Consider the following 14,005-nt stretch of genomic DNA (forward strand, 5'->3'; position numbering starts at 1 on the left):
CTCTTACCTTCTAAAAAATACCACAGCCTTCACATTCCTTCTAGATGAATGATAATAGCTGGCTCATTCTGTAAGAAAACATGAGTTCACTTGGTTAACATCAACTAGATATAGACCCCATCTTTTAAAAATGTGTCTTTATGACCCTGAATGTCCTGTCAATTAGTTGCATGATTAAGACTGATTTCCTAAACCAGCCCCACAGTGTGGTGCTGAGACTTCTTAGTTGTAAATTTTGGTTTTTAATTATCTTTCTGCAGAACGGAACTAATTTGTATGGTGCGCAGACATTCTTCTTGTGCCTTGAAGATGCTAGTGGATTGTCCTTTGGGGTGTTTCTGATGAACAGCAATGCCATGGGTAAAGGAATATTCATGGAAAAAACAAGCACAAGAGTGATTTTCAGTCCCTTTCTTACAGCACTATGATAAAAGGAATGGATCCCTTTAAGAGTGACTGAGCCATAGTGTAGGGAGGGCCTTATAGATTCTCTAATTGTGCTATCCCTACTTCATTACCTGTTGATCCATGGTAGCCATGAGTAGGGGATTTTCTTCAACTTATGATTTTCCTGAATCTGGTGGCCTCTGTTGGAATATTTTCTATTATCAAGTTAAGGAGCTCACCCTTCCCTATAATTTACTCTGAGATAGTTTCCACCGGTGTGTTCTTCTCCGTCTTCAGCCCTGTAGTCAGTAGATCCCAGTGGCAATGAATTGCCACAGGGGAAGAGAAGATGTATCAGAATCTCCCAGGATTGATGGTGGGCATAGGGTATTGATCCATACCTTTTCTTAATTGAGAGTCATCGATTCAATCAGTGCTCCTCAAAGTGTGGTCCCTGAATGGGTCACAGACTGTTTCAGGTCTATAGTAAGATGAGTATAGAAATGGCGAGTAAGCAATGCTGTAGCCTCCACATGCACACATGAACCTTTTTCTAGTAATTCATTTTCATATTATTTTATGAAAATATCAGCTTGCAGTGAAATGGAAATTAAACAAAATAAAGATCTGATTCTCCACCACAGATATCCGAGAAGCACTCTAAATGATCTAAGATGATTCTAGGACATCTAAGAGATGAATCTAAGACGATTCTAATAGAATCTTAGATGGTCCTAAGGTACTTAAAATACCAAATAACCTAAGAATAGACTGAAATAATATAATAGAAAGACTGTACAGTTTTAGATAGGTGAAAGGAACCAGAAAATAAGATGAGTCAGACTTAGTGGGAAAGGCCACAAGATCCTAGATACTCTGTATGAGTTGTTCCTATGACCGAAGAGTACATTGCAATATTTCTTGAGGCATTTTATTTCTAGATACGAATCAAGGTAATGACACAACTTTTGAGAATGGTGATTGGCACATAGAAGGGTTTTGAATTTATGATACAATTTCTGACTTTATTTTTTAGTTTGGCTTTTGTTTGAGGTGAGATTCACTGAGGATAGTTACCTCCATGTCTAGTTGAATTATATTCTCACAATAATGATGGGATATGTGGTGGGACATGTTCTGTGGTTATGAAAGTCAGAGAGGAGAAACTTTTCCTCTAACCTCTTAGGGTTAATTCTTGGGAGCCTGCAAATTAAACTGGCAAAAAGGTAGATTAGCAATAGAAAAGACAGAATTTATTTACACTTGTAATGCGCATACACACAGCAATTCTCAGTGATGAGTAACTCAAGGCAGAGATTAGAACTTGGGGCTTCTATACCATCTTAATTAATAGGTGAAAGGGAATGGGGAAAGACACTTAGGAGAGAACAAATGACGTTTTGGAAAGATAAACGGGCCCTTAGGAGAGTAGGTGGGAGGATGTGATAGTCTTGTGACACTGTTTATCTGGGAATGGTGCCTGTTGTCTCAGAGAAGATTAGAGGTACTCCTTGGAGCAGATTTATGACAATTGCTTTTTATTGAGTTCTTTTGGGAGGCTCTGATTTTAGCACATCAGAGATTTCAGCAACTTAAATGCCTTCGGTCCAAAATAATTTTTTTATGTCACAGTGGCTTATTCTGGACCCCTTCATAAGCCTGGCTGCTTTTCCCCCAGAACCTGGGGCCTGGCACAAGACACTAAGACACTCCAGTCAGTATTATTAAAATCTGTCACAGAAAAAATGCCTTGGCTGCCGTGTGCTGTGAGGGTGGACTTGGATGGTCAGGGTTTTCCCTTGGTATTCAAAATGTGAGGCAGTAGGGTCACCTTGTTAATGTTCACATGGTTAGTGATCCTGCGTTATTTTAAAACTTGGTAGTTACTATTCAAGAATCAATTCTGATTTTTATTTTCTTCATTTTTAACCTTTCAAGAGGTTGTCCTTCAGCCTGCGCCAGCCATCACTTACCGCACCATTGGGGGCATTCTCGACTTCTATGTGTTCTTGGGAAACACTCCAGAGCAAGTTGTTCAAGAATATCTAGAGGTAAACTTAGGATGTCAAGATTATGACTCAGGAAATCCTAAACAGCAAATATTTTAAAAAAGTAAAATTCATGTGCAAGTGTGACCCACAAAATCTGCTGTTACAAATTTGATATATTAAAGAACAGATTTCATATATGCAATGGAAACTTGTATAGCATTTTTATGTTATAAGAAGGTGAGAGAATATAAAGGTGCCCCAAACATGGCCCTACCCTCAAACATTTATGAAGGGGCTGGAAAAATAGACTAACATTCTAACATTAATGAATCAGTGCATTGGGAAATGGACTATGTTTGGTGCTCTGAAAGCAATGCTTCAAAAAATTTTTATTAAAAACAGAGTATTTGCTAATTTTCACTTCACATATTTCTTTCAGCTTATTGGGCGGCCAGCCCTTCCCTCCTACTGGGCGCTTGGATTTCACCTCAGTCGTTACGAATATGGAACCTTAGACAACATGAGGGAAGTCGTGGAGAGAAATCGCGCAGCACAGCTCCCTTATGTAAGCAAGGTTTTCAACAGTTCTCCAAAAGTAAAGAAATTCCCTTGAAGAAAAAGAAAAACTGTTTATATTTTCTCTCCCTGAGTTTAATTGATTTATTTATTTGGTAATGAAAGGAGTTTTAGATATTCAGAATACTAGACATTTTTTTTTGTTGGACCAGTAATTTTTTCAAGGAACCATTGTTCTTTATAGTATGAAATAGACATGAAATAGATTGAAATAGTATAAAATAGATTGGGAGACCATAATTATGTGTTGGGGGGCAATCTGTTTTTGTCTCTATTTTTCTTATCATGTATTTTATTAGTAAACTTTTTTTGTGCTTACTGTATTGACTACATTTTACAGGTGTTTTTATTTGAGTTTTCAAGGCATTTGTCTCTTTAGCTTGAATTGTAGCATTTTAATGCTTCTCAGTATGGATTTTCTTGCCTTACACATGTTCTTGGTTTGCTTTGACTCCAAAGTGTCATGGCAGGGACTTACCATAAAAGTTGTATCATATTTTCAGAAATTCCTCTAAGATTCTGGCATAAGATTTCATGTCTAAATTCTTAGGTTCTTAGGTTTAGTGTCAGGTCATGAATGATGCAGATCCCCAGGCTCCCTACCTATGTTTTAACAGATACTTTAAAGAGGAATTGAGGAAGTGGAGTAGTTCTAGACCCCATGAATTTAGTTCAAAATAATTATATTGCTGGAACAACCATGAGCCATCTGGGTTAGCATCATTTTTTTTCACAGATAGTAAATTGAGGCTATCAGGGGAAATACTATGACCAAGACCACATAGGTAATTGATGACAGAACAAATACTGCATGTGACTACATGGATATGAAAAATAATACAAGTTTCAGGTCAATGTGTTTTTACATTGATATTTTGATTACTATTAAATTGGGAATAAGCAAAATTTGCCTTTCTCTTTAGAGTGGTCATTTTGCCATTGAAGCTGAGCTTCAGTAGACATTTTGTAATTTGGCAGAAAGATAGTCCATAAATATGATGTGTAAAAGAAAGTGCTTAATGGAATTGAGATTCAAAAAGCCTAGGAACACTGAAGAGATGGGAGAAGCAGAAAGTCAGGGCAGATAAAGATGTTTGGGTGGATGAATGCACTCTCAGTTTGGCTGCGAGTCCCACTACTCATTCTCCAGCATGACGTGTCTTTATGCATGTGGGTGTGGGTTGGGGGAGGGATAACAGAAAAAGTGGTAAAAGCAGGACTGAGCCAAAGGACAATTAACACAGCCACCATAATAATGAGTGCTACAACGTGGTGAACTCTCGTGGCAGGCAGTGTGCTACATGCCTTCTTTAGTTATCTCAGCAACTCCATTTTACTATTAGAATTCCATTGGCTGGGCACAGTGGCTCACACTTGTAATCCCAGCCCTTGGGAAGCCAAGGCAGGCAGATCACGAGGTCAGGAGTTCGAGACCAGCCTGGCCAACACAGTGAAACCCCGTCTGTACTAAAAATACAACAACAACAACAAAATTAGCTGGGCATGGTGGCAGGTGCCTGTAATCCCAGCTATTCGGGAAGCTGAGACATGAGAATCACTTGAACCCTGGAGGTGGAGGTTGCAGTGAGCTGAGATCGTGCCACTGTACTCCAGCCTGGGCAACAGAGCTAGACTCAGTCTTGAGGGAAAAAAAAAGGACTCCATTTAAGATTAGAAATCCCATTTAATATTAGAAAACTAGGGGAACTAGTTTTCAAGCCCAGATCTCTAACATCATAGTGGTCATCTCTTTTTTTATGCCATTTTCCTTACTTATAGGTAGACATTTCCTTTTTAAGTGATCCAGGAAATGAAAGAATTGGACTATTACTGCTGCCTAGTGGTGTGAGATGTGAGAGGGAGTGTTTGGACAGGGAATTGAACACTATTACCTGAGTTCAGTATACATGTCAAAATCTGTCACATTTAAGTGAATGAAAGGATATAGTATGGACATGTAATAAAACATTTTTGTACTTTGAATGGCTAAGTTTGAATGTACCTATGATATTGGATACTATTGGGAGTGAAATTTAACAAGAGATGCAAAGGGAAAAGCTCAGTAGTCTTCTAGAATAATCCTCTTCTCTCCCCCACTCTATTCCATTGGAGACAAACCTAGGTTGTAGAGAAGGGTACATTTTATTCTGGGCTTCACTGTTTATACAGGTAAAATTGGGATAGCATAAACAACAAAGATGTGGGGTAGAAGCGAAGTAACAAAATAAAACGTGGGGTAGTAAAATGAGGTAGATGTGGGAGAGAGACAGTCTCTTCCCTTCTTTATCTTGTGAATAGGGTGAAATTTAGGTCATTTCTTAGGTGGATATGTCTGATTGTCTTAGGGGTTTGTCATAATTGGTGTTGCTTGCTTGATTGGTTTTTAATGCCAGAGTGCCAGGCAAGGATTGGATGATGCAGTTAACCTGATGGCAGGGAGGGGGCCAAGCCCTAGGGAACCAACCAGTCGTGTGTTTTTGAAATCAACATTGGAAAAGAAGTACTCAGATGCCAGGAACTGATTAAGAACTCTATTTAGAACCCAGAACAGAGTTGTTGTTTATCCTGAATAATAACAGTGAAAATTTGATTTCATTTTACTATGGAAATTCCTAGGTGCTAATTGTGGACTTTGTATATTCTTTCAGGATGTTCAGCATGCTGATATTGATTATATGGATGAGAGAAGGGACTTCACTTACGATCCAGTGGATTTTAAAGGCTTCCCTGAATTTGTCAACGAGTTACACAATAATGGACAGAAGCTTGTCATCATTGTGGTATGTACTGCCCTCTTTCCACCAAATTAGGTATTTGCTCCTCCGTATCATACACCCATCTCTCCTGCTTTCTCCCCCAGTTCCCAGTCTCCTTTCAGTGCCTCCGGTTTCCAGCTAGTTTGTTCATTGTATTCTTCCTATTTTTAGGATCCAGCCATCTCCAACAACTCTTCCTCAAGTAAACCCTATGGCCCATATGACAGGGGTTCAGATATGAAGATATGGGTGAATAGTTCAGATGGAGTGACTCCACTCATTGGGGAGGTAACTTAATGGGAAGGCTGGAGGCTGGTGGAGGGGCTGCATAGGGGTGTGTGAATGTGTCTGTGTGTGTGTGTGTGTGTGTGTGCGCATGTAATTGTTTTATTGTACATTTTCAGTATATTTATATATGCTGGGGATAAATTCTCCTCTGCCCTTTCATGCCCAAGTGCAAGCCGGCCATCGTAGCTTTTTGATTCCCTTCACAGCCAAGTAAGTCCCTTTAAACAACAGCTCACACACTGAGTGTCCACTTTCTCACCTCCCACACACTCTGCAGCTGACTGTGGTCTCCTTCCTTCCCCCCTCACTTCCCTGATACCGCTCTGGCAAAAAGCACCCGTTACTTTCTCACTGGTAAGTCCAGCGGAACTGTTTCATACCTCTTCTTACTCAATTTTCCTGCATTATTTGACAAGTGTACCCACTTCTTTCTCAAATGTTTGTTTGTCCTTGTTTTTTCAGGAAGGTGTTATCTGCTTGTTCACTTCTAAGGCCTCTGATGACCTTTTCAGAGTATAGTGTCTGGGGGAAATTGGATAAGAAAGAAAGAGAGAAAAGTAAATGATGTTAGAATCCACAGCTTATAGTGGACTAGCTGAAATTTACACAATGCTCTTCCCCCATTTACTATTCCCAGAATTAAGAACAAAGAAGTGTAGAGAGTTAAAGATGACTAAGTTAGACAATGCCTTTATCCATGAATTTATTCATTAAGGACTTAAACATTTTTTGGAATGCATTTTTCTTCGAGTGACCCTGGCATTTATTTTAAGTATTCTGAGCACCGCACCTTCTTAACTAGAAAGGACATGTTCCTGGGTACCTCGGTTGCTGTGATCATATTAGGAATTTCTTTGCAAATACTTTCCTTTAGTCTATATTTGTTTAATTTACTCTTACCAGTGTTTTTCTTTTTCTCCTGAAGGTCTGGCCTGGACAAAGTGTGTTTCCTGATTATACCAATCCCAACTGTGCTGTTTGGTGGACAAAGGAATTTGAGCTTTTTCACAATCAAGTAGAGTTTGATGGAATCTGGATTGTGAGTTGTTTACACTTGGATTATTAGGTGACAAATATTCAAATTGTGTATATCTGTATCTGTATCTTTGAGTCACAGAGCATAGGGAGAGGAGGAGGAGAAGAAAGGAAGTATAACAATCACTCTCAATATTCACTATCTTACTATTTAAATAATCTTACTAAAACACATGGCTTAGAATAAAAATCAAAATGTTGGAGCTGAAAGGAAACTCAGAATTTTTTTTCCCAAGTCTAGCTCTTTTTTTTTTTTTTTTTACGAAGGAATGAGCTGAAGTCAGAATAGGTCATGTACTCCTTACATTGTTGCAAAGTATACAAATTGTTCAATTGCTAGTTGAAGACTCTTCCTTTTGGACATGTTGAACAAATTGATCAGAGCCAAAGTACTCAGGTGCATGAACAAACTATGCCTGTGGTAAAGAAAAATGTCTCATATGATGTCAGATGAAAGAAAGTAACCTAACTGAGGGTTAGCAAAATTTAGGGAGCTCCGGAGTTGAAACTTTTTCTTTTTCTAAGAGAACTGTAGAAAATTCAAACAATACAGAGAGTTAAAAAGATAAAAGCAAAAATCCTCTTAAATTATAGCAACTAAAGACATTTATTATCGATATGTTGGAATGCATCTTTCTAGACCTTTATGTGCTCTCTCTCTCCTTTTCTCTCCACATATATGTTTATATGTATTTATATGTGTATGTATTTACAGTTATATTTCGATATATGGAAAAATGTATAAGTTGAAACATGTCATCATATAAATTGAAACTTTTTTCACCTGATATGTTTGGGAATTGTTCATTTTCAGCGATTATAGACATATTATTTGAAGAGAGGTTAAGAACCTTCTTCATGAAGCCTTCAGTGGGTAGACAAGACAAGAACACCTACTCTATTCCATTTATACAAATACCCCTTTAAAATATCTGGAATAATTTATCTGATTAATTAAAAAAAGACACCATCACTACATCATAAGATAACATGTTACTTTTTCTTAATAGTTTTTGCTCTTTGTCTTGTAGGATATGAATGAAGTCTCCAACTTTGTTGATGGTTCGGTCTCAGGATGTTCCACAAACAACCTAAATAATCCCCCATTCACTCCCAGTAAGTCTTGGTGGTCATCAGATTAAAGTAGCCATATGTATTTCATATTATAAATTCATAAGGACAGATCTGAAAAATCTGGCAAGGGAATGTGTTCATAATTGTGCATAGAAAAAGAAATATGTGGGTAATATATAAGGAAAACTAGGAAGGAAAATAAAAACACGCTATGCTTTCCTAAAACATGCACAAATTCAAAAGGGGCAATCTAGTACTTCTACTTATAGTCAAAGCTATTTCTAGGGAAGATCTAGAGAGGATAAAGTGTAGAGGCCAGAGGCTAGTGGTAAGTTTATGTCATTCTCAGGTATGCACCCACAGGCCAGGGTTTACCAGAGAGACACCAGGTAACCAGCCTTGGTCATCAGGTAAGGGTTATGTCTGATGTGTCCACAGTGTGAAGAACTGAGTTACAGGATGAAAAGACACAACTCATGACCTGGGAGGTCAAAGTCAGTGAACGTGATGATACTCAGCTTTGATTGAACTTTGGACAACACTATCTCTCAGGGTGTGGCCTTGGCATCATAGCATCGGCCATAGTTTGAAGAATGCTAGAGGTTCAAGGACAGATTATATCTTGATTGAGAAAGGAAACAACTGCTAAGATGATAATAACTTGTGAAGGCTTCAATATGGTGGGAAGACAGGAAATTGGGGCAGGAAGGTTAGAATCAAATGCTGAGGGACTTGGATGAGAGGCTAAACAGTTCATATTTTACTCTTTTGGTGTTAGAAGCTACTTATCTTTTAGTAATAGAGAAGCATGGTAGTCAGATGATTTTGGAAATATGAACCTGACATTAATATATAGTGTGAACTAGAAATAGATACATAGGAGGTAAATAAGACATGACGAAGCTACTGCAATAGTTAAGATCCACAGATAATGTGGATCTCAAACAGAGTGGTGCAATGGGAGCAGAGAGGAATAGATGAATACAGGAGAGACTGGAAATCATTCTCTACAATATATGATCAGGGGAGAGAAGGAGTCAGAAATTAATTTACACTTTCATTCAGTATTTCTATTCTTGGACCACTTAACTTAGCTCAGTTTGGAGAATTCAGATTGAACCTCAGGCCTGAATGAATCTTCTTACTTCCAAGTGTCTGCCTCTAATCACGTGAGAGCTCCGGTGGGAGGATGTGTGTGGGTCAACAGAATTCATTTATATATCAGAGAAACTACTCCAAGTGGATAGCATTCTAATAGTAAGGGAGCAGTGTGACTGTTTACAGGATGCCCACAAAAGTGCCTGCCCAGGGGGCTGTCATTTCGGATTGTGTGATAGTCAAGGAGCAGAAAATGTGCAACTTAGGCTCTCACTGATTGATCCTGCTTTTGTTTCAGGAATCCTGGATGGGTACCTGTTCTGCAAGACTCTCTGTATGGATGCAGTGCAGCACTGGGGCAAGCAGTATGACGTTCACAATCTGTATGGCTACTCCATGGCGGTCGCCACAGCAGAGTAAGGCCACTATGGCTATGACATGCTAATTATTGAATATAAAGAATATATATATGTTTTTAATTCTTGGAGATTATGGGGCTAATGCATAAAATTTCTTAAGACAAAACAAAGCAAAACAAAACATTTAATGATACAGAATGCTCCCAACAGGGACTCTAATTGTACCGAAAGAGAGTTGGAAGAGAATGGGTTATTCACTTTTAATGTCTTTGGTATTGTTGCTGTATCCCCATGGCTGAGACAAGCTAAGATCCCACATTGACTCCTTGAATCTCTCTCCCTTGCAGAGCTGCCAAGACTGTGTTCCCTAATAAGAGAAGCTTCATTCTGACCCGTTCTACCTTTGCGGGCTCTGGCAAGTTTGCAGCACATTGGTTAGGAGACAACACTGCCACCTGGGACGACCTGAGATGGTCCATCCCTGGCGTGCTTGAGTTCAACCTTTTTGGCATCCCAATGGTGAGCTGCTACCTCAAGCTCTCTTATGAACCTGAATTCCCAGGCAACCTCATTCTAGAAAGTTTTCAAACCACAAAGCTCCCCTCTCCTGCCTGCCATGGCTGGGGATTTAATATCTTGAGAGCATGTGCTTCATCCACATCAGCAGGGCTTTGATACCATGACATTCTTTCCTGTACTGCCTTATGAAGACAGAACGTGCAACTTTGATATGTGCTGGAATATATCTTTCTATTAAAGTATAACATACTTTATACAGAAAAGTGTATGTATCCTTAAGAACACAGCTGATGAATTTCACCACCTGAACACATCTGTGTATCTAGTACCAAGATGAAGAACTATAACATTGCCAGCACCCTACAGTCTTTGGCAATTTTTAGTTAAATCCAACATATTTATGAATTGAACTCCTAGAGTGTTCAAGGTCTTGAGCAGAGTAGGCATGGTGAGAAGGAAGGAAAGCATAAATATAGTAAAGATGTACCTTCTCTTTGCCCCAAGGGTTTACAGTTTAGTAAGAGGAGACATATGTGTAAACAAATAATTATGACAAACTAGGGTAAAAAGACCAACAGGGACGTATGAGTTAAATGTTATGGGAGATCCCGAGAAAGGGATTTATCTGACAAAATTATGAGGGACAAAAGGAATCAAGGCAGGGAGTCAAGGACACTTCATGGAAAAGATGACATTTGAGATTAACCTTGAAAAGTGAGTATTTTTTCATCTGACTAATCAGGGGGGAAGTTCATTTTAACACTGAGAAATAAAAATGAGCACAAACAGTATAAGGGGGATTATTTGATGTATCTATAAGGATTGGTGTGTGGGACTGGAATGAGAAATGATGCTAAAAAGATGGGTTGGAACCAGGTTTTAAAGATCTAAAAGGTTGAACAGCAAGGAAGTCCCGGAGATTTTTTAATAGGTGAGTGACATGGTCAGACTTAGGCTTTAGAAAAATAATGCTGATAGTGGTGAGGTCAAAATAATAATATCAGCAGTATTACTAGGTACTATGCATCCAAAAGCTCTTTATGTAAAGTGTATTACTTTTATTACCTCATTCATTTATGAAATACCTGTGTAGTAATTTGGTACTCACTGACAAAATGAGGAAATTGAGGCACAGAAGGGTTAAGTAACTTACTCAAAGTCATCCAGCATTCAAGAGTGGACACAGGCTATGACCAAATTTTGATCACCCTCCTAGCCTTCTCGGTAGGAGGTTTAAGCAAGGTTCAGTTGGGAGGTCCCTGGTGGAAAGCAAAGGAGGGTGGTTAGAAGGAAGTGAGGTATACCTCTTGTCTGTGTGTCCTTCCAGGTGGGTCCTGACATATGTGGCTTTGCTTTGGACACCCCTGAGGAGCTCTGTAGGCGGTGGATGCAGTTGGGTGCATTTTATCCGTTTTCTAGAAATCACAATGGCCAAGGCTACAAGGTAAGGCTCCTAGGACATAGAGTCAGAATAAATTTGGCATACATTAGGACTAGATCTGTCTGCATCCTTGCCAAGAGATCTGCTGAACCAACCTCTTACCTGGTCTTCACTTACTCTAATTTGCACTATCATGTACAATTAACCAGAATCTGTGCTGTATCATCGAAATGCCCAACGGCCTCAGCCTGTTATTTACTGCTGCATTCAAGGAAATGGTGTGTCTGTAAAGGTCTTTCATCAAACTTCTGTACGCTTTATCTACATTGTTTGCTTTTAAATAAGAAGCAAACAAGGAAATACTTCAAAATTATTTAAATTGCAGCCTCCCAAGAGAGGAATCTTAAAGAATGAGGAAGGCAGGTTGAATCGAAAACTCAAGGAGAGACACTTGGTACTACTCAGAAGCGAGGTTTGCAACCTTGGCCTCTGTCATTCAGGAGGGAAATTCTTGGTTGTAATGAATGAGGTCTGGAATTCTGCAGGTGCTTCTGCTATCCTGCAGCCAAACCACAACCGCAAACTCCTATTTCCTCCCAGGACCAGGATCCTGCCTCCTTTGGAGCTGACTCCCTGCTGTTGAATTCCTCCAGGCACTACCTTAACATCCGCTATACTCTATTGCCCTACCTATACACCCTCTTCTTCCGTGCTCACAGCCGAGGGGACACAGTGGCCAGGCCCCTTTTGCATGAGTAAGTTCACCTAACCTCCTCAAATTTTATTAATGCATCTGGAATGACATTGACTATATCATCAAATATCAGAGTGAAAACTGAAACAATTCAGGCAGTTATTCATATCTATCTATATCTATATCTGTAATCTAGCTATCTATATTCATTAATCTATCTATCTATCTAACTGGAATACCTAGTTGGTATTTGTAAGCATCGCCTGTTCCCTTTTGGTGAGAGAATTAGACTAAAAGTCATGGGACTACAGGTCTTTTCTTTGTTCTGCCATTCACTAACTCTGTATCTTAGACAAATCATTTTTTCCTTAGTTTCTTCAGTCTTAATTCAAAGGATTTGAAATCTTGACTGTGATGGTCTCATCTGTAATGCACTATAATGCCAGAACTATGTTCAAGCTGTAGGAATGAGCCTATAATACAAATACAAATGAGGATATTATAAAGGATTTGTAGAATTTCAGAATTCTTATTTCTCAGGCAATGAACATCTCTAATTTAATTCTAAAACAAGGCACTTAAGAGCATTTTCTTGTCAAAATACAGTCAACTCCCTTATGTGGGTGACATATGAGGCCCTCAGGCACGTATCAAGCTATTATATATTCATTATTTTGGGAAGTTTTTGTCTGCTCATGAAATTTCTTGTTAAAAGGCAGATATTCTGAAAGAAAAAAGTAAAATGTTAAATTATCTGATATTTTGTATGATCAGATCCAGTTTCTTGATAGTCAGCTGAAGTTATGAAATGTACTGATTATTTAAGTTTTTAATTTTAAATTTTTGTTGGTACATAGTAGGTGCATATATTTGTGGGGTATACGGGATGTTTTGATATAAGTGTGCGATGTGAAATAAGAACATTATGGGAATGAGGTATCCATCCCCTCGAGCGTTTATCCTTTGAGTTATAAAGAATCCAAGTACACTCTTTAAGTTACTTTTAAATGTACAATTAAGTTATTATTGACTATAGTCACCGTATTTTGCTATCAAAAGGTAGGTTTTATTCATTCTTTCTAACTATTTTTTTTTGTATCTGTTAACCATCTTGACCTCCCTCCCAGCCCCTCACTACCCTTCCCAGCCTCTGGTAACCGTCCTTCTACTCTCTGTGTCCATAAGTTCTTGGCTTTTAGATCCCACAAATAGGTGAAAACATGTGATGTTTGTCTTTATATGCCTGACTTATTTCATGTAACGTAATGATCTCCAGTTCCATCTGTGTTGATGCAAATGTCCGGATCTCAACTTACTTTTTTTAAAAAGGAGGGATATGGAAAATAGAATTACAGCCTGGGACCTGCCTAGCATACATACTGGAATAGAAACATCTGTTTATCCTGAGGGAAAAATAGGAGACATGAGCTGGGGAAGGGGAATCTGTCTAGGGGTGCAGAGGGGCTTGAGTAGGTGTCACAGCATAATTTGGGGGGTTTGCCTGGGCAGGCGGCCTGCATGCTTTCAACAGGTTGTGTGTGAGTAGAGCTGTGACAAATCTCATTGGCAGTGGCTCAAATCTCAGTGAATTGTCTCTCTGGTTTTCAGGTTCTACGAGGACAACAGCACTTGGGATGTGCACCAACAGTTCTTATGGGGGCCCGGTCTCCTCATCACTCCAGTTCTGGATGAAGTAAGTGTTCCCACAGAGATACACTAGAGATCTCTGCATCTGTTTCTGCTGCCCTGCAAACTCCTCTCTGCTTCTTATTCCAAACTCATTTCTGACATCTGTGACTGAGTCAGCCTTGAAGAGAGTGTGCTAAGTTTTGAGAAGCTAGACATCT

General features: G+C 39.0%; 1 protein-coding gene across 2 annotated transcripts in view; it reads left to right on the forward strand.

Moving 5' to 3' along the window:
* MGAM (maltase-glucoamylase) overlaps positions 1–14,005 on the forward strand; it is a 109,526-nt gene that overhangs the window by 28,891 nt on the left and 66,630 nt on the right. For both annotated transcript variants that reach the window (XM_034965120.4, XM_055115468.2), the window contains 12 exons: positions 261–360; positions 2,326–2,438; positions 2,818–2,943; positions 5,603–5,734; positions 5,882–5,998; positions 6,924–7,037; positions 8,065–8,149; positions 9,504–9,621; positions 9,912–10,083; positions 11,411–11,527; positions 12,065–12,219; positions 13,767–13,851. In XM_034965120.4, coding sequence (XP_034821011.1) covers positions 261–360; positions 2,326–2,438; positions 2,818–2,943; positions 5,603–5,734; positions 5,882–5,998; positions 6,924–7,037; positions 8,065–8,149; positions 9,504–9,621; positions 9,912–10,083; positions 11,411–11,527; positions 12,065–12,219; positions 13,767–13,851 — 1,434 coding nt within the window. The remainder of the gene's footprint in view (positions 1–260; positions 361–2,325; positions 2,439–2,817; positions 2,944–5,602; positions 5,735–5,881; positions 5,999–6,923; positions 7,038–8,064; positions 8,150–9,503; positions 9,622–9,911; positions 10,084–11,410; positions 11,528–12,064; positions 12,220–13,766; positions 13,852–14,005) is intronic.

Source organism: Pan paniscus, chromosome 6 (genome assembly GCF_029289425.2).
Source record: "Pan paniscus chromosome 6, NHGRI_mPanPan1-v2.0_pri, whole genome shotgun sequence".
Classification (NCBI taxonomy): domain Eukaryota; kingdom Metazoa; phylum Chordata; class Mammalia; order Primates; family Hominidae; genus Pan; species Pan paniscus.